We start from the raw sequence: 20,663 nt of genomic DNA on the forward strand, positions 1-20,663 counted from the left end.
GTGTCCCGCTACATCCATCCATGTCCTGCTACATCCCATGTCTTACATCCCGTGTCCTGCTGCATCCATGTCCTGCTGCTTCCCATGTCCTACATCCCGTGTCCTGCTGCATCCATGTCCTGCTACATCCATGTCCTGCTGCATCCCATGTCCTACATCCCTTGTCCTGCTGCATCCATGTCCTGCTACATCCATGTCCTGCTGCATCCCATGTCCTACATCCCGTGTCCTGCTGCATCCATGTCCTACATCCATGTCCTGCTGCATCCGTGTGCTGCTGCCTGCCTCCCGTGTCCTGCACCCCGTCTCAGCCGGCTCACCCCTGTGCAGGCTCCCCTGAGCCGCTCCTGCCCATCCCGCACGGATCGGATCGGACCGGACCGGACCGGGCCGCCCCTCCGGGAGCCGCGGGAGCCGCGGGAGCCGCTGGCCGGCTGCTGCCTCCTGCTGCCAGGGAACAAATGAGATGTGACCGCGGCTCCCGCGGCTGCCGCGGCTCCCGGGGAAGCATGTGCTGGATGTGTAATGGAGCGCGGGATGTGCCCCCGGAGCTGACCCGCAGCGCCCTGCCCTGGCTGCGGCGGCTCCGCTTCGCATCCCGCTTTTCCCGAGTCTTGGGCGGCAGGAAGGAGAGAGGCCGCTCCCTCCTCGCCCCTGCATGCCCTGGAGCGTGAGATTGGATTACTCCACTTGGCAGGCGCACGGCTTTGGGCTGCTCCTGCCGAGGAAACATGCAGGAGCTGCGAGCCGGGAGAGGCCGGGACGTTCCCGAGGGCTTTGCCGTGCCCCGTGGTGTCTGCTCGGATCAGAATTCCTTAAATCCTGCTCTGCCTCCGGCCCAGCACGCTGCGAGGGGCGGGTGTGATTGCTGGGCAGAGAGGGCTGGAGCGGGCTCAGCTCCTGCCTCCCTCCATGGGGAGTAATGTGTGGGATTCCCACTGGGAAAAGCAGCAGTGGGAGCCTTTTGGACCGGGGGGACTGGGCTGTGCTGGGAGCAGGCAGGGGAAGGGTCCTGTCCTGCCACTGGGAATGTCCAGCAGCTCCATTCAGCCCGGCTGGAGAACTGGGAATGCTAAACCCGTGTGTCCTGAGCCCCACTGGGATCCTCCTGTCCCCTCTGCCTGGAGCCAGGCTGGGAGAGCTGGGGGTGCCCAGCCTGGACAGGAGAGGGATCCAGGGAGAGCTGAGAGCCCCTGGCAGGGCCTGCAGAGGGACTGGGGACAAGGCCTGCAGGGACAGCACCCAGGGAATGGCTCCCACTGCCAGAGGGCAGCCATGGGTGGCATCTTGGCAATGAGCAATTCCTGCCTGGGCTGGCATTGCCAGAGCAGCTGGGGCTGCCCCTGATCCCTGCAGTGCCCAAGGCCAGGCTGGGCACTGGGGCTGGAGCAGCCTGGCACAGTGGGAGGGGTCCCTGCCATGGCAGGGGTGGCACTGCAGGGGCCCACCCAGCCCATTCCAGGATTCCCTGACTTTATGATCCTGATTAGTGTGCTCCCACCACGGGCTATCCTTGCTCTCTCCTCCCCGAGCGTCATCCCCTGTCCAGTGTCCAGCTGCTGCTCCTGCCCCTCTGGAATGGAACCCAGGGGCTGAGCCCTGGCACAGCACACACACGGCTGGCAGTGCCCTGGTGTGCCACGTGTCACCGTGCCAGGAGCCACTGGTGACAGCCAGGCTGGGGCTGGGGCTGCTCCTGTGCTGGGGATGGCAGCCAGGGTGGCAGGGCCGGTGTCGCGGTGGCACCTGGCCCTCGGTGTCCCCACGCTCAGCTCTGTCTCTGTCCCCAGGTGATGCAGGTGCTCAACGCCGACGCCATCGTGGTGAAGCTCAACTCCGGGGACCACAAAACCATTCACCTGTCCAGCATCCGGCCCCCGCGGCTCGAGGGGGACAGCGCCCAGGTGACACCGCGGGGACAGGGCCCGGGGAGGGGACAGCGCCGGGGGACAGGGAGGGGATGGGAGCAGGATGGGAAGGGGCCGGGCAGGGGGCAGGGTCGGCTCTGTATGGAGCCCCCTCCCATGAGGCTCCTGCTCCCCCTGGGATGCCCGTGCCCCCTTTCCCTTCCTGCTGGAGCCCATCCCGTGGGATGCCCGAGGCCTGGGAAGGGCTGGAGCGTGCACTGGTGGCTGCAGGGAGATGCTTCCGTCCCTCTCCTGCCTCAGTTTCCCCCGTGTTCCGAGGGCGCTGCCAGCTGCTGGGATGTTCCTTAGGGATACCTGTGCCTGTGGCCTCACGCCCTCGTGTCCCCATCCGTGGGGCAGGCACGGGAGGCTGCACAGCTGCTCCTGAGGGGGTGAATGCTCTGTTTCCCTTCCCCTGGGCTGTGGGGCTGGCTGGGCTCCCCAGAGCAGCAGCTGCCGTGTCCTGGGCTCCAAGGGACACCAGGGCTGGCTCGTGACTGGTAGCTCGGGATCGATGGGTTCCTGGCAGGCTCTGGAACGTTGGGAAAGGCTGGAAAAGTCACATTGTTCCCGCACAGCTTGGTCCCTGCTCTCTGTGTTTGAGCTCTCTCAGGCCGGCGCTGCTGGAGCCGGATCCGAGCGCGCGGCAGGGACATGAAAGCGCCGGGATGAGCTGGGGTTGGGCACGGGGAGTGTCCTTGGCCCTGCCCGGAGCTCCAGAGCTGGGCTGGGGAGCAGGACATGGCCCTGGTGTGTGTGCAGCACACACTGAGAGCCCTTGGCCCTGTTCTGACCTGGGCTGGGAAACGGGACATGACCCTGGTGTGTGCAGCACACAATGAGTGCCCTTGGCCCTGCCCGGAGCTCTGGGGCTGTGCAGGATGAGGGATCAGCTCCTGTGTCACACACAAAGAGTGTCCCTGACTGTGCCCAGAGCTGTGCAGGATGAGGGATCTGTCCCTGTGTCACACACAGCGTGTCCCTGACTGTGCCCAGAGCTCTGGGGCTGTGCAGGATGAGGGATCAGTCCCTGTGTCACACACAGAGTGTCCCTGACTGTGCCCAGAGCTGTGCAGGATGAGGGATCTGTCCCTGTGTCACACACAGTGTCCCTGACTGTGCCCAGAGCTGTGCAGGATGAGGGATCTGTCCCTGTGTCACACACAGTGTCCCTGACTGTCCCCAGAGCTGTGCAGGATGAGGGATCAGTCCTGTGTCACACACAGCGTGTCCCTGACTGTGCCCAGAGCTGTGCAGGATGAGGGATCTGTCCCTGTGTCACACACAGTGTCCCTGACTGTGCCCAGAGCTGTGCAGGATGAGGGATCAGCTCCTGTGTCACACACAGTGTCCCTGACTGTGCCCAGAGCTGTGCAGGATGAGGGATCTGTCCCTGTGTCACACACAGCGTGTCCCTGACTGTGCCCAGAGCTGTGCAGGATGAGGGATCAGCTCCTGTGTCACACACAGCGTGTCCCTGACTGTGCCCAGAGCTGTGCAGGATGAGGGATCAGTCCCTGTGTCACACACAGTGTCCCTGACTGTGCCCAGAGCTGTGCAGGATGAGGGATCAGTCCCTGTGTCACACACAGAGTGTCCCTGACTGTGCCCAGAGCTGTGCAGGATGAGGGATCAGCTCCTGTGTCACACACACAGTGTCCCTGACTGTGCCCAGAGCTGTGCAGGATGAGGGATCAGCTCCTGTGTCACACACAGCGTGTCCCTGACTGTGCCCAGAGCTGTGCAGGATGAGGGATCAGCTCCTGTGTCACACACAGTGTCCCTGACTGTGCCCAGAGCTCAGTGCTGTGCTGGAAACTGGGATGAGGGATCAATCCCTGTGTCCAGAGTCTCCCTCATCCCCTCACAGCTCCAGAGCTGTTGCAGGAGTTGGGATGAGGGATTGATTCCTGTGTCACACAGAGGCTCCTTCACCCTGCTCACAGCTTTGGAGCTGTTCCAGAAACTGGAATGAGGGCTTGATCCCTCTTCACAGAGTCTCCATCCCACTCGGAGCTCTGGAGCTGCCCTGGGAGCCAGGATGTGGCTCCGATCCCTGTGTCCCTTTCTGGGGCAGCTCTGGGGGTGCAGAACTGGGCATTTCCTGCCGCCTCTGGGTGATGCCAGTCCAGCAGGGGCTCCTCAGGGCAGGGATTTATCCCCACATTGCTGCTGTTCCCTCTGTTGCTGCATTCCCTCCGTGGCTGATACACTCAGAGCTGTGGGATCACGGAGCTCCCGAGACCCTCAGAGCGCCTGCCTTGTTCCTGGCACATCCCTCCTCTTCCTCCTCCTCCTCCTCCTTCAGAGCCTCTGGAGATGCTGGGAAGGCTCCTGGGAAGGCTCCTGCCCGTGCACACGACGGGGCCGAGCCAGGATTGCTCCAGACCCACCTTTTCCAGGCTGTTTTCCATCCTGGAGCGCCACGAGCCAGCCTGGCCGTGCCGGTGGGCGACGGCTCCCGAGGTGACCCCGCGTTGCTGTGGGAACGGGAATTTGGAAATTCCTGCCTCCCTGCGCGCCGCCTTGCTCTGGCCACGCGGAGTTATGGATGCCTTCCCAGACTGCCTCTTCCTGCTGCTCCTCTGGCATGGGCTGGCGGGGCTGGGGAGCATAGTGGGAGCAGTGGGATTGCCTCGGGAGCAGCCACAGTCTCCAAGGAGACTGCAGAGAGGCAGCGCCCGCTGTGCCACTGGATGGATCCGCTGAGAATCCTCCGGGATCAGCCCCGGAACCGCGGGGCTCCTCCTGAATCCCTGCAGGGTGGGGTCTGTGCCCTGCTCTGGGGTGTCCCTGTGCATCCCTGGCATCCTGAGGTCACATCCAGCACCCTGAGGTCATATCCTGGCACCCCAGTGTCACCTCCCAGCACCCCGAGGTCCCTAGATTGCAGCCCTGTGGCTGCTCTGTGTCCGTAACGGGCTGTTCCCATGGATTGGGATTTGCATTTGGGATCAGCTGTGCCTTTAGAGCACATCCAGGGTTTGTGGGGGCAGGAAGTGTGGGATTTCCAGTCCTCAGAGGAAGAGCTGCTTCCTTCTGCCTCCTCTGCTTCCTCTTCCTCGGGCTGGTCCAGGTTCTGTGTCTGTGTCAGCCCTGCCCAGGGCATCCAGACTGGGAGGTTTTGTGTCCTGTGCTGGTCCCAGTTCTGCCCCACCGGGGTCTCCCCAAGGTCCCTCTGGCCTGGGATGCTCCTGTTAAATCCAATTATTTCTCCCTGGGTTTCATCCTTCCGTGGCTCTGTCATGTTTCCGTCCCTGGCGCTGTCATTAATTACCTGGCAGTGCAATTAATGATGGGTTTGCTCCTCCCTTCCACACCAGCAGTTAAAATTATGGAAAAAACATCCAAGAATTCCGCAAGGGACCAAACCCACCCTCGCTGGGGCTCAGGGTGGGGACCCCCATCCCAGCTGCCATTCCAGAGGTGGATCTGGAGCTCAGGGAGTGTGGACACATCTGTTTATGGATCAGATATCAGCATGGACATCTCTCCGTGGAATGTGTCAGGATTTACAGCAAGTCCATGGGAGTATTTATAACATCTGAGCATTTATTGAAAATGCACCAGTGGAGGGGTTTGGGCTGTGCTCCCAGGGACAGGGACAGTGGAGAGGGAACAGCCTCAGGGTGGAATCAGCAGGAATTTCCCCATAGAAAGGGGGATCAGGCCTTGGCAGGGGAAATTGGAGTCTCCATCCCTGGAGGTGTCCAAGGAATTCCTGGATGTGGCACTCAGGGCTCTGGGCTGGGGACAAGGTGGGAATTGGGCACAGCTTGGACTCGGTGACCTTGGAGGGCTTTCCCAGCCTCAGCGATGCTGGCATCCATGTAAATTCTAGGAACATACATGCCTTTATTTAATATAAAATATAAAATGTATAACACACAGTTCAGGGCTGATTGCAGGCTCCCCTGGAAGGCTTTTCCCCCCTTTGAGGGCTCTCCCAGCCTCTCCTCCGTGCCGGAGCAGGAGCCCCGGGATATCGCAGCTCCGTCGGGAATCCCATCCCGACCCGCCGAGCGCTAATTGCTGCTCCCACGGCTCCGGCTGGAGGAGATGGGAAGTGACAGACGGAAAGCGGAGTGTGATGGGATCCTGCAGCCTTTCATCTCCAGCCTTTCATCTCCCAGCGCTGGATGGATCCCGGCAGCGACGGCCGGGAGCGTCCCCAGCGCTCGGCTCTGTCTGGGAACGTCACGGGTCGGGGTGGAGATGGATCTCCTGCTGCTCCAGGTGCTGTGGGGTGGGGGAACAGCTGGAAAACCTCACCTGGATGGGTGGAGTCTTCGTCAAGATAGCTGGAAACTCACTGGGATGGCTGGAAAATCACTGGGATGGCTGGAAAGACTCACTGGAAGGGCTGGAAACCCTTACTGGAATGGCTGGAAACTCACTGGAATGGCTGGAAACTCACTGGAATGGCTGGAAACCCTTACTGGAATGGCTGGAAACCGTTACTGGAATGGCTGGAAACTCACTGGGATGGCTGGAAAATCTCACTGGGATGGCTGGAAAATCTCACTGGAATGGCTGGAAACTCACTGGGATGGCTGGAAACTCACTGGGATGGCTGGAAAGACTCACTGGAAGGGCTGGAAACCCTTACTGGAATGGCTGGAAACCCTTACTGGAATGGCTGGAAACTCACTGGGATGGCTGGAAAATCTCACTGGAATGGCTGGAAACTCACTGGGATGGCTGGAAACTCACTGGGATGGCTGGAAAGACTCATTAGAAGGGCTGGAAACCCTTACTGTAATGGCTGGAAACTCACTGGAATGGCTGGAAACTCACTAGGATGGCTGGAAACCCTTACTGGAATGGCTGGAAACTCACTGGAATGGCTGGAAACTCACTGGGATGGCTGGAAAGACTCATTAGAAGGGCTGGAAACCCTTACTGGAATGGCTGGAAACTCACTGGAATGGCTGGAAACTCACTGGGATGGCTGGAAAATCTCACTGGAATGGCCGGAAACTCACTGGGATGGGTGGAAACTCACTGGGATAACTGGAATCTCTCTCTGGAAAGTTTGGAATGTCTCCCTGAGATGGCTGGAACGTCTCCCTGGGATGGTTGGACTCTCCCTGGGATGTCTGGAACCTCTCTCTGATGTGGCTGGAACCTCTCTGGGAAGGCTGGAATCTCCCTGGGATGGCTGTAACCCCTCCCTGGGATGCAGCCCCCGTCTGGGCTGTGAACACAGGGTGCTCCAGTCCCTGGGATGCTCCAGGTGCCTGTGGATGCAGGGAAGCCCTTCCTGAGGTGCAGCTGAACCCTGTGGTGGGGTTTGGGATCCATCCGTTTTGGGGATGGATCCATGCTGTTCCCTGGAGCACTTTGCTGGCCGTGGATCCATCCAGAGGCGGAGCTGAGCCGTGTCTGGCAGTTCCATGGGATGGAGGAAGAGCCAGTTCCCATGAAGGGCAATGAGGGCTCAGACCTGCTGGATCCAGCTGTGGTGGTTCTGCCTCAGAGCTCCCCTGGGTGTCGGTGCCACCACGGTTCCCAGAGGATATTTGGATATTTGGGATATTTCCATTCCGTTTTCCAGTCTCCAGCTCGTTCCCTTGGACAGCCACGCTCCAGGCCCCGTCAGCCGCTCCGGCGGAATTTTCTGGATTGCGGCAGTTGCAGCACAAAATCTGCTCCATTCCCCAATTTATCTAAATTGATCTCTTAATTGGGAATTCTCCGGAGGAGGGGGAGCCGAGCACATGGATCCTGATTCAACGGGAGGAGCAGGGAGCAGGCGGGCTGCTGGGGGTGGGCTGGGAGCCGGGGGGCTGCAGCTGGGGCAGTGCCCCCGGCTGGAGCAGGGACCTGGAGGCTGCTCCGGGCTTTGGGAGCTTTTGGGAGCTTTTGGGAGCTTTTGGGAGCAGAGATATCCCAGCTCCTTTCCCGGCTGCTGCAGGAGTCCCTGGTCCCACCTGCCCAGCCGAGATCAGGCTGGCACTGCCGGCGTGGGGTTTCTCCAGGGATTGTCAGAATGGCACTGGGACACTTCCAGACGTCTTTCCCAGGGATGCAGAGCTGAGGCTCTCTGGTTTTCCGTGTTTCCCCTGGATGGCAGCTCGTTCCTGTCCCTCTGCCCCACACCAGTGCTGGGCAGGGACCCCAGGCCCCTCTGGCCAGGATTTGGGATGGGGGATCCTGGTGCTCTGCCTGCTCTGGAGCAATGGGAGCCTCCCAGAGCTGCCGCCACCCCGGCAGGGAAAAGCTGGCAGCACAGGAAAGCTGGAAATGGCTTCAGAAAGAGGGAGAACAGATGGATTTGGGATTGGATATTTTTTTTCCCAGCTCTCGGAGGAGCTGCATGCAGGTTTCTTGGCTTTCTGCTGTGATTCCAAAGGCAGGGAGCTGCTGGATCATCCAGGCCCTGCTCCCGTGGGATCCTGACCACCAGGGATCAGCATCCCAGCTGGAATGTGGGATGTTCCAGGGTGCTCCTGGGGGTGGTGCCACGTGGGATTCCCATGGCTGTGTCTGGCTCTTGGGGCACTCTGTGTCCTGCAGATCCCAGTGACTCCAGGGCTCCGGGGTTCCAGTTGCTCTCAGAGGTACCAGGGTTTGACTCCTGGATTCAGGATTTTCGTGTCCCTCATTCCCTTGGGAGGGGTGGTGGATGTGGCTGCTCACCCTGCCACATTCCAGCAGATGTCAGGGAGTATTTTACCCACACCCGTCAAAGCCCTCTGCTCCTTTCCCTGTGCCTGGCTGGCTCCTGGGATATTTCTGTGGGGTTGGAAGAGCTCTGCACCAGCGACCTGCCTGGAGCTCTGCCAGCCCTGCTGGAGGCAGGAAGGGCAGGGAATGACCTTGGGGCCAAGGGCAGCCCGGCCCAGCCCCCGGAGCTCGGCTTTTGAGGCCGTTCCAGTTGGATTTATAACCCTGCGGGAGGACTGGGAAAGGAGCTGGGAGAGATCCCATCCCACCCATTTTTAGCAATGCCAGCTGCTGCATCCCTGGAAAAGAGCTGCTGCTCCCGGCTCTGCGCCACCCTGGATGCCCATGGAGAGCCTGGGGCCGGTCCCGCTCGGTGGGTGCCGCTCGACAGATGGTCTGCAGGTGTCCGCCGGGAGCTTTTCCAGGGAGCAGCCAGCTGGATTTGGGGAAGAGGGCGGCTGCACGGCTTGGCAGCGCCTTGCCGGGAGCTGGGAACGTTCCTGGGCCTGCAGGGGCTGCGCTGGCACCCTCGGGAGCGCGGGCGATGCCACAGCCCTGCCAGGCGAGGGCTGGGAGGAGGGGCTGGCACAGGCAGCGATTGCCAGGCGGGAATGGCTGGGTGGGCTCTGCCAAACCCTCTGCAGGGAGGGAGGCGCCGGCACAAAGCCCTGGGGCTGCAGTGCCGAGGCTGTGGGTGCCACAGGAACAGGCTGGGCACTGGGGATGGAGCGCCTGGCACAGTGGGAGGGGTGGCACTGCAGGGTCCCTTAGACCCCTTCCCACCCACAGCATTCCGTGATCCTTCTGGTAACGAGCCTGGAGGAGCTGGGGATCCCCAGCTCAGCTGAGCGCCCCCATGTCCCCGCCTTGTTGTCCTTGTCCCTGTGGATGCCTTGAGGACAGTCCCAGAGCCGTTCCCTGTCCCTGTGGGTGCCATGAGGACAGTCCCAGTGCCATTCCCTGTCCCTGTGGGTGCCATGGGGACAGTCCCAGAGCTGTTCCCTGTCCCTGTGGGTGCCATGAGGACAGTCCCAGAGCCATTCCCTGTCCCTGTGGGTGCCATGGGGACAGTCCCAGAGCCGTTCCCTGTCCATGTGGGTGCCATGAGGACAGTCCCAGAGCCATTCCCTGTCCCTGTGGGTGCCATGAGGACAGTCCCAGAGCCATTCCCTGTCCCTGTGGGTGCCATGGGGACAGTCCCAGTGCCATTCCCTGTCCCTGTGGGTGCCATGAGGACAGTCCCAGAGCCATTCCCTGTCCCTGTGGGTGCCTTGAGGACAGTCCCAGAGCCGTTCCCTGTCCCTGTGGGTGCCATGAGGACAGTCCCAGTGCCATTCCCTGTCCCTGTGGGTGCCTTAAGGACAGTCCCAGGAGCTGTTCCCTGTCCCTGTGGGTGCCTTGAGGACAGTCCTGGGAGCCGTTCCCTCTCCATGTGGGTGCCATGGGGACAGTCCCAGAGCCATTCCCTGTCCCTGTGGGTACCACGAGGACAGTCCCAGAGCTGTTCCCAGGCATGAATCCCTGTCCCTGTGGGTGCCATGAGGACAGTCCCAGGAGCTGTTCCCTGTCCCTGTGGGTGCCATGAGGACAGTCCCAGAGCCATTCCCTGTCCCTGTGGATGCCATGAGGACAGTCTCAGAGCCATTCCCTGTCCCTGTGGGTGCCATGAGGACAGTCCTGGGAGCTGTTCCCTGTCCCTGTGGGTGCCATGGGGACAGTCCCAGAGCCATTCCCTGTCCCTGTGGGTGCCTCGAGGACAGTCCCAGAGCCATTCCCTGTCCCTGTGGATGCCATGAGGACAGTCTCAGAGCCATTCCCTGTCCCTGTGGGTGCCTTGGGGACAGTCCAGAGCCATTCCCTGTCCCTGTGGGTGCCATGGGGACAGTCCAGAGCCATTCCCTGTCCCTGTGGGTGCCACGAGAACAGTCCTAGGAGCTGTTCCCTGTCCCTGTGGGTGCCATGAGGACAGTCCCAGAGCCATTCCCTGTCCCTGTGGGTGCCATGGGGACAGTCCCAGAGCCATTCCCTGTCCCTGTGGGTGCCTTGAGGACAGTCCCAGGAGCTGTTCCCTGTCCATGTGGGTGCCATAAGGACAGTCACAGTGCCATTCCCTGTCCCTGTGGGTACCACGAGGACAATCCCAGAGCCGTTCCCTGTCCCTGTGGGTGCCATGAGGACAGTCCTAGGAACTGTTCCCTGTCCCTGTGGGTGCCATGAGGACAGTCCCAGAGCCATTCCCTGTCCCTGTGGGTGCCATGAGGACAGTCCCAGAGCCATTCCCGGGATGCAGGGTTGAATCCAGGGCCGCGGCCCCACTGGGAATGCCGGGCGGGATGCACGCGGAGCAGGTCGCGGCTGCGATTTGTGGCGCAGGGTTTGTACTACACAAATTGCTCCGCACTCAACGAGCATGAAAGATTAACGAGGAACAAAGCCATGAACTCATCCGGGCCCGCTCCCGCTAAATTACAGCTACAGGGATCATGGCAGCTCATCCAGGCTTGTGTAACCGAACTGATTTGCCGGCGTGGCCGGTGCGGAGCCGCCGCGGCTCCGAGTGCTCCGCACGCGACTTTAATGGATTCTAAATATTGGCAGAGCCGGGGAGAGGAGGCGCGGGGGCACCGGAGTTCCCGGATCAATATTTAATGGGAGCTGCAGTCGCTTCCAGGGAGAAGACGAGTGCAGTCAGCATGTTCTGGGAACCTGGAATGTGCCCTCCGGGCAGCAAGTGCTGCGCCGGGAAAAACTGATTTGCTTGCATCTGCGGCTGCCGAGCCTCCTGCCGCTCCCAAAGTCATTCCTGCTGGAAAGGCAGCCCTTCGGTGTTTAACCCGCGCCTCTGGATTGCGGCACGGCGGCTCCCGGCAGCGCAGGGTGTTGAATTCCGGCTGGGGGGGTCCGGGGGAGGGCTGCGCTTTGTTTGCCTCGGGAGCGTTTTCCCTGCAAATGTCCAAATGTGCGGAGCCGGCTCCCAGGGGAGCTGCCAGCGCCAGGTACACGGCCTGCTCGGGGTCGGATTCATTTGCGAGCTGGCACAGTTGGGTTCCTGTATGGATTACAGCTGCTGGCATCCCAGGAAATTGCTCATGGCTCAGAGAGCAGCAGCTCGGCAGCGCAACGGGAGCAGGCAGGAGCCCGGAGCGCTGGAGCGGCAGCAGCGGCAGCAGGAGCCGGGCTGGTGCTGGAGCAGCCGGCCGGCCGGGCAGCGGGGCAGGAGCTTGCCAGCAATTACGGAGCAGCTTTTGCATGAGGCAGCAGCTCCGGGAGGCCCCGGGGCCGCGCTGCTCCGAGCAGGCCGCGCTCGGCCCATCTGCTGCCGCCGAGCCCGGGATGTGCCGCGTGGCAGGAATAATCCCCGGAGAGCCAGCGAGATCCTTCCCCAGCCGCTCCCCGCTAAGTGCTGCAATTCCTCTGTTGTAATTCCTGCCTGGTGTTGTGACACCGATGCTTGGAGGGAGATCCAGGCACCTGCCAGCTCGCATTCCCGGGGATGCTGCTCCAGCCTGGCGCGCTCCGGGAGCCGCTCCAGAGGCTTGGTCCGTGCCCAGCCCCGGCTGTTTGCCGCTCGGCTGGATGAGCGTGAAAACGCTGCTGGGAGAGAGGAGCTTTGACCTTCTGAGCTCCTCGGGAGCTGCTGGAATTCCTCAGCGCATGGGAAATTGCACTGAATTGGAGCAGCGCCTCGGTCCTGGCACAGAGCTGAGCTCTGCAATTAATGCTCCGGCCCTTGTGCCTCGGGAATCGATCCCTGATTTTAGCGTGGGATGAGCCTCTGCACTGGCTCCCTTCCCATCTCCCGGCTCCGGGTGGGAAGCAGGCACAGCTCCGGCATTGCCCCGGATCCTGCCCGGTCGCCAGCCCGAGGGGACCCTGGGGACAGAGCTGGGCCACACGGTGCCATCACCCAGTGGGGCAGGGAGGGGACAGCAGCAGCTCCATCCGCACGGGACAGGACAGGGAAGCTCCAGCCCAAAGGCCTGGCCCAGGCTCACATCCCACCCCCAATTCCTGGCTCAGGGTGGTCCCAGGGGGTCCCAGCGGGGCCAGGGCTCTGTGTGTATCCCAGGGCCCCCATCCCTCTGTGCTCAGGAGCGGGAGCCTCCCCAGCACTGGGGGGTTGGAGCCGTGGGAGCAGTGGAACACCCCCATTGCTGCACCTCTGCCGGCGCCGCTCCCGGAGCCGGGAATCATGAATATTCCCCCTCCATTAGCACCGGCTGCATTCAGTGCCAGACGTTTGGAGATGTGAGGGGTGGATGGGATGGAGGGGGGATGGATTGGGAACGTCCCTCACTGGGGGGCGCCTGCAGCCCCCCCTGTCCCTTCCCCCCCCAGCTCGAGTTCCTGAGCTCTGGTGGCACCGGCCATTCTTGGTGACACTGGCAGCGCCTCAGAACTGCCCAAAATTCCCAGTGCAAGGAGCAAAGCCGTGGGGACCCTTGGAAAGGGATTTCCATGGAGGAGCTGCCCTGGATCTGCAGGGCTTGGTGGTGAGGAGGAGGTGGGCCCTGCTGGCACAGGGATGGCGTGGCCTGGCACGGCCCCAGTGTCACCGTGGCTGTGCTGGAGGTGACCTGGGCTGTGCCAGGGACTGGGGCTGGGCCGTGGGTCCTGTGTGTGCCAGGGATAATGGATCAATCCTGCCTGTGCTGTGAGTGATGGATCTATCCTGCCTGTGCCAGGGATCCTGCCTGTGCCATGGCTGACAGATCCATCCTGCCTGTGCTGTGAGTGATGGATCCATCCTGCCTGTGCCAGGGATCCTGCCTGTGCCATGGCTGACAGATCCATCCTGCCTGTGCTGTGAGTGATGGATCCATCCTACCTGTGCCAGGGATCCTGTCTGTGCCAGGGATAATGGATCCATCCTGCCTGTGCCAGGGATCCTGCCTGTGCCATGGATAATGGATCCATCCTGTCTGTGCCAGGGATCCTGCCTGTGCCGTGGCTGACAGATCCATCCTGCCTGTGCCAGGAATCCTGTCTGTGTCATGGATAATGGATCCATCCTGTCTGTGCCAGGGATAATGGATCCATCCTGCCTGTGCCAGGGATCTTGTCTGTGCCAGGGATAATGGATCCATCCTGCCTGTGCCAGGGATCGTGCCTGTGCCATGGCTGACAGATCCATCCTGCCTGTGCCATGGATAATGGATCTATCCTGCCTGTGCCAGGGATAATGGATCCATCCTCTCTGTGCTGTGAGTGATGGATCCATCCTGCCTGTGCCAGGGATCAGCCTGTGCCAGGGATCAGCCTGTGCTTGTGCCGTGGCTGACAGATCCGTGCTGCCTTTTCCCCGGACCCGCCGGCAAAGCGCAGCCCCCTGGGTTTGGCGAGGAGGTCTCAGAGTGTGCTGCGTGGGTGACAGTGACGGTGACAATGACACTGACAGTGACAGCTCGGGCTGTCCTCTGTCCCAGGCCCTGCAGAGGGGAGGCAGCTCCATCCTTCCAAGCTCTTCCCTCGCTCCCGGCCCTGCTGTCCTACTTTTCTCCAGCTGCTTTTCCTCCTTCCCTCCGTCACGTGCGGGTGGGCTTGGAGCGCTCGGTGCAGCTCCGGCTCTGGGCTGGGCTCTGGGCTGCTCCCGCGTTCCAGCACTCCCCAGCGCTGGCCTGACCCTGCTCAGGGTCCCGGTGCCCGCGGGGCCCTGTGGGAGGAGGATTGAGCAGGGACAAAAGGGGCCGGGAGTGAGGCCAGTCCCCTCCCACGCGACCCCAGATCCAGGGCAGGCAGGGCTGGAGGGGACAGCCCCGCTGTGCATCCCTCAGGGGCTGCAGTTATCCTCTGAGACACGGGATAACAACGGGGACAGTGTGGAGGCTCTTCCCGGAGCCCTGAAATGGCCGTGCCTGGCAGCAGCTGCTGCCTCTGTCCTCGTCCCTGTCCCCGTTGCCGTCCCCTCGGTGATGGTTTTGGGAAGCAGAGGCATCTGCCGGTGTCACAGTGTCCCACAGCCAGACCCTGGGTCGGGATCATCCCTGTTCCAGCAACGCTGACCCCGTTTTCCCTCTCTGTGGGAGCGGAGCAGCCAAAACCCTGCTGGATTCCCAAATCCACGTGGCCCTCAGAGCCACATCCCCTTGGTGCCTGCAAAGGCACATCCCGAGGCTGCTCCAGCCGGATTCTGGGCCGGGGGCAGCCGGGAACCAGCATCTCCCACCGTGGCAGGGGTGGGGATGCATCCCCCAATTCCAGGTACCTGGTTTGAGATGCTTGGAATGCAGCACCCCAATTCCTGGTGCCCAGGATGGGATGTCTGGGATGCAGTGCTCTGTCCCAGGTGCCAAATTTGGGGTGTCTGGAATGCAGCACCCCTCAATTCCAGGTGCCCAGTTTGGGGTGTCTGGGATGCAGCACCCCAATTCCAGGTACTCAGTCTGGGATGCAGTGCCCTGTTCCAGGTGCCCAGTTTGGGGTGTCTGGAATGCAGCACCCTGTTCCAGGTGCCCACTTTGGGGTGTCCAGGATGTATTGCCCCAGTTCCAGGGCACAGTTTGGGATGCTTGGAATGCAGCACCCTAATTCCAGGTGCCCTGGGATGCAGTGCTCTGTCCCAGGTGCCAAATTTGGGGTGTCCAGGATGCAGTGCCCAGTTCCAGGTGCCCAGTTTGGGGTGTCTGGGATGCAGTGCCCAGTTCCAGGTGCCCAGTTTGGGGTGTCTGGGATGCAGTGCCCTGTTCCAGGTGCCCAGTTTGGAGTGTCCAGGATGTATTGCCCCAGTTCCAGGGCACAGTTTGGGATGCTTGGAATGCAGCACTCTAATTCCAGGTGCCCTGGGATGCAGTGCTCTGTCCCAGGTGCCAAGTTTGGGGTGTCTGGGATGCAGTGCCCAGTTCCAGGTGCCCAGGATGGGATGTCTGGGGTGCAGTGCTCTGTCCCAGGTGCCAAATTTGGGGTGTCTAGGATGCACCCCTAAATTCCAGGTTTCCAGTTTGGGGTGTCTGGGATGCACCCCTCAATTCCAGGTGCCCAGTTTGGGGTGTCTGGAATACAGCACCCCAATTCCAGGTACTCAGTCTGGGATGCAGTGCCCTGTTCCAGGTGCCCACTTTGGGGTGTCCAGGATGCCTCCCCCAATTCCAAGGGCCCGGTTTGGGATGCCTGGAATGCCGTGCCCCAGCTGCAGGTGCTGCTGCTGAGGATCTGCATTCCAGCAGCCAAAGGGTATTGAGCATAAATCCAGCTCTGTGATTTCCACCTTTTTGTGGGCAGTTTGTTCCTGAGGGTGGACGAATTCCAGTGGCTGGGACAGGCGCCCTGCAGCAGCAGAGCCGTGTCTCCTGTTTATCCAGGAGATCCTGGGTGCCTGGAGCAGGGATGCTGCTGCTGGCACAGCTCTCGCAGGGATCTCAGCCTCCCTGGGAGGGAGCAGCTCTTCCGGAGCTCCCGGGCAGCTCGGGCTGGTTTAACACCAAATTCCAGCGCTGCCGTGGGGAAATGAGGGAGGGAAAAGCACGAGTGATCTGTGGAAGGAGAGGATATTTTGGGATGGCTCAATTTCCTCATCAGCCCCGGAGAGGGGCACGGAGCCAAGCGCTGCTGGATGATGAATCCCCCGGGAGGGGCAGTGCCATGCTCAATGTTCCCCAGTAATTCCCTGCAAAGGGAGGGCCCTGCCCACCCTGCTGCCCCCACAGAGGGGTTTGGGGCCAGGCTGGGGCTGGCACGGAGCTGCCAGTGGGGTTAAAGCCCCTTGGGGAGCTCCTGTCAGCACCCCAGCCCAAACTGCGGGATCCTTCCCCAGTTCTTCTTCAGGCAGGAATGTTGGAATCATAAAATCCTGGAATGGGGTGGGTGGGCAGGGACCCCGGAGCCCCTGCAGTGCCACCCTGCCATGGCAGGGACAGCTCCCACTGTGCCAGGCTGCTCCAGCCCCAGTGCCCAGCCTGGCCTTGGGCACTGCAGGGATCAGGGGCAGCCCCAGCTGCTCTGGCAATGCCAGCCCAGGCAGGAATTGCTCATTGCCAAGATGCCACCCATGGCTGCCCTCTGGCAGTGGGAGCCATTCCCTGGGTGCTGTCCCTGCAGGCCTTGTCCCCAGTCCCCCTGCAGGCCCTGCCAGGGGCTCTCAGCTCTCCCTGGATCCCTCTCCTCTCCAGGCTGGGACAGTGGGAGGTGTCTCTGCCCACATCAGAGATGGCGCTGAAGGGGCTGTGAGGTCCCTTCGCACCCAGCTCAATCCCTGATTCCCAGATTCTATAATTTATAACTTTATTATTTATAGTTGTGCGTTGTGCTGAAGCAGCCCCGGTTATTTCCGTGCCGTCGCTTCCATCGCTCCCCGCCGTTCCCATTTGTCCTGCGGCGTTCCTGCTGCAGCTCCCGGCGCAGCCCAGCCTCCCCGGCCCTTCATCCCTGCCCGGGATGATGAGGATGGGCATGCACAGCGTGTCCTGGAGCGGGCAGGGAGCAGAGCCTGGCACGGGAGCACCAATCCCACTGGAGCCGGGGCTGTCCTGCTCCAGGCTCTCGGGGTCACTGTCCTCACCCCAACTTTGTCCTGGCCATGGGGTCATGCTCCCTCCATTTGGGGTTCTGTACCCCCCTTTGGGGTCCTGTATCCCACTTTGGGGTCCTGTCCCCTCTGTTTGCAGCCCTGTACCCCTGTTTGGGGTCTCCCAGCTGGAATGTTGATGCTGTGGGGTTGCTGGGGAGGATTGGGGCGGCTCTGGTTGTGTTTGGGAGCGGGGATGGTCGGCACTGGAGTCACAGCCCCAGGACAGTCCCCAGAGAGGAAACAGCCCCAGGCTGGGCCAGGGGAGCCTCAGGGTGGATTTTGGGGAAATTCCTCCTGGAAAGGGCTGCCCAGCCCTGGCACAGGGGTGGGGTCCCCATCCCTGGAGGGATTTCAAGGCCGTGTGGATGTGGCACTTGGGGACAGGTCAGTGGCGGCCTTGTCAGTGCTGGGGATGGTTGGACTCGATGGGCTCAGAGGCTTTTCCAGCCTCAGTTATCCCACGGTTCTCCAGCTGTGCTGCCCTTTTACTGCCAGCCCCTGGCTGTGCCCTGTGTCCCCCAGTGCCATCAGAGGCTCCAGCACTGCCCAGCTCCTGCCACTCGAGTGGCTCTCGGGGACTGCGGCGCTGGCTGCGAGTGGGGACAAGGAGGGAGCAGGAGCAGGAGAGGCTGGAGAGGCTGGAGAGGCCAAGTGCCCACTTGAGGCGTCGCTCCTTGAGCAGGCACTGCCTGGGGCTGCCTGTGAATGTCACCGGGATGTCACTGGGAGCTGCTCATCTCCATCCCCATGCGTGTCACATCCCTGCCGTCCTCAGGACTGTCCCTTGCAGCTCCCGGTGTCGCTGCCAGCCCAGCTGGGCTCAGGGATGCTGGGAGGGAGCCGTGGGAGCGGCGCTGGGCCTGGGCAGAGCGGAGCTTTCCTGGAGCAGCAATTCCTGAGCACTCCTGCTGTTGTGTCCCCGCCCTGCCGGCCCCGGGATGGATCTCCGGGATGGATTCCCCACCCGGCACATCCCAGGCGGGCTCAGCCGTGGGTGAAGCGTGGCGTGACACCCTGGTGGGCCATCACCCCTTCCCTGCTTCGGGAGCAGGAGCTCCCCGGGGCCTCTCGTGCTCCGGGTGGGATCGTTGCCCAGTGCTCGGCTCTGCCCCGCCCTGGGGGCCGCAGTGTCCCCGGGTCCCCTCCCAGCGCTGGCGTTTCCAGCTGGCAGCTCCCGCTCTCCTCCCGCTCATTCCGCCCTGGCGCTGGGAGTTGATTAGCTCTGCTAATTACTTTACAAATAATGAGCTTCCCTAATTGCGCTGGCAGGGACGGGGGGGGCTCTCCCCACCTGCCATCCCACGGTGCCACCAGGCTCTGGGTCCCCTCGGCGCTGCTGGGCACCCCCCTTGGGTGTTGGCATCCGGAATTCTGGGAGAAAACCCCAAAATCTTTGCATGGGGAGCTGGGAGCTCTGGCTCATCCCAGGGGGATCAGGCCATTCCCTCTGCTCTGAGCACCCCTGGATCAGTGGGATGCGTGTTCCAGACGCTGCCTGTTCCCTGTCAGGCCTCTGGGATGGGTCTCGGGGATGGATTCCCCACCTGGCACATCCCAGGCGGGTTCAGCCGAGGGTGAAGCGTGGCGTGACACCGCTGATGAGCCATGGCCCCTTCCCTGCTTCAGGAGCCTGCAACTCCATGGATTCCCAGGAGCCTCTCTTACTCCAGGTGGAATCTTTCTCCCACAAGGGGAATGGAGCAGGTTCCCCCCGCCCTGGGATCCCTCAGGGGCTGCAGAGTCCCTGGGGAGCCCTGGAATGTGGAGCTGGAGCTGCCACCCCGGCTCTTGGAGCATTTCCAGCTGCTCCAGCTGTGCCTGCATCCATCATCACCCCCACCCACCCTGTGCCCTTGGGAAGGGGCTGGGGCTGGGAGCAGGACCCCCGGCAGCTGGGAATGGCAGCACTCCATGGTCAGTGTCCCCCAGGAATTCTGGCAGTGGATACGGGCTGCTGCTTCCCTGGAAGTAACCTTAATTAGGCCCTGCCCTGTGTAATTGGAGAGGAGAGCTGGAATTCTGTCACCTGTTGGCTGTTCTGGGCCATGGGGAGTTGTTTTCAGGGGTCTCTCATCCCCCTCTGGAGCTGCTCCGTCCCTCACTGGAACCAAAAAGTCGCTTTCTTGCCGGCTTCCCCAGCCTGGGATAAACCAGAGCATTCCCATCAGGTTTGGGATTGAATTCTCCGTGTTCCAGGAGGGATAAGGGAGCAGGTGCCCCCCTCCTCCGGCAGCTCCCTGAAGATGCAGCTCCGGCTCCGTCGCTAATGGAGCGACATTCTCGCTGCTCACCTTTAATTAAGGGAGCCTCAGATCCCTGGGCTTAATTAACTTCTCAGTGGCTGATGACTCTCTCCAGCAGCCGAGGAGGGCCGGGACTGGCATGTCATGGAATCGTGGGATCCCAGGATGGGTTGGGAGGAGTTGGGTTGGGTTGGAGGGGACCTCAGAGCCCATCCAGTCCCACCACGGGCAGGGACACTTGTGCTGTCCCAAGCCCTGTCCAGCCACAGCTCACGAGGTGATTCATTGTTGGGATCCAGCTCCAGCCTCGGAAAATGGGTTAGACCCAACACAATCCTTGTCCGTGTCGGAAATTGCCGGAGTTTGCCGGCTGTGGGATTCCGTTAACTTCCCGCTGTTCCATTGATTTTTCGTGTTTATTTGCAAAAGCTCCGCTGAGCGTCCGAGGTCTTGAACGGTTTCCCAGAGCCGTCAGCTGCTGCTTTCCCTGCGCCGGGAGTGTCACTGCTGTGGGACAACAGAGCCACGTTTAATGGGGCTGACAGGGGGCAGCAGGGCTGGGCACTTAAACGTGCCCATTATCCTGCTCCTGGCACTGCCAGCCCGTGCGGGGAGGATTCCCAGAGGGAATTGGCATTTTGCAGCAGCAGCAGCAGCAGCAGGATGGGAGGGCTGGGTCAGCACCAGCACATCCGGGCCTGGAATGGTGCAGCCGTGGGTGCCGGCACAGCACTGGGGCGCCTGTGCTGGTGACCCCCTTTGTGGGGTCACCCCTTCTTGGGGTGACTCCTTTTTTTTTGGGATGGTCCCTTTTTGGATGACTCCTCTTAGGGGTGATCCCTTCTTGGGGTGGCTCCTTTTTGGGGTGGTCCCTTTTAGGGATGATGCCTTTTTGGGGTGGTCTGTTTTTGGGGTGGTCTGTTTTTGGGGTGGTCCCTTTTTGGGGTGGTCCCTTTTAGGGATGATGCCTTTTTGGGGTGGTCCCTTTTTGGGGTGGTCTGTTTTTGGGGTGGTCTGTTTTTGGGGTGGTCTGTTTTTGGGGTGGTCCCTTTTTGGGGTGGTCCCTTTTTGGGGTGGTCTGTTTTTGGGGTGGTCTGTTTTTGGGGTGGTCCCTTTTTGGGGTGGTCCCTTTTTGGGGTGGTCCCTTTTTGGGGTGGTCCCTTTTAGGGATGATGCCTTTTTGGGGTGGTCCCTTTTTGGGGTGGTCCCTTTTTGGGGTGGTCTGTTTTTGGGGTGGTCCCAGTGGCTGCAGACCCTGAGGAGCTTTGGGGAGGGCTCAGATCCCGCCCCCAAGGCTCCCTCAGGAATTCCCTGCCGGCCCCTGAGCCCCCAGCACTGCCG

The 20,663-nt window shown here is 61.6% G+C and overlaps 1 protein-coding gene across 1 annotated transcript in view; it reads left to right on the plus strand.

Moving 5' to 3' along the window:
- The window catches only part of SND1 (staphylococcal nuclease and tudor domain containing 1), an 80,755-nt gene that overhangs the window by 21,545 nt on the left and 38,547 nt on the right, over positions 1-20,663 (plus strand). Inside the window, exon 10 of the mRNA XM_064703148.1 lies at positions 1,791-1,904. Within this exon, the coding sequence (XP_064559218.1) occupies positions 1,791-1,904 (114 nt within the window). The remainder of the gene's footprint in view (positions 1-1,790; positions 1,905-20,663) is intronic.

This window comes from Zonotrichia leucophrys, chromosome 1A (assembly GCF_028769735.1).
Source record: "Zonotrichia leucophrys gambelii isolate GWCS_2022_RI chromosome 1A, RI_Zleu_2.0, whole genome shotgun sequence".
Lineage (NCBI taxonomy): Eukaryota > Metazoa > Chordata > Aves > Passeriformes > Passerellidae > Zonotrichia > Zonotrichia leucophrys.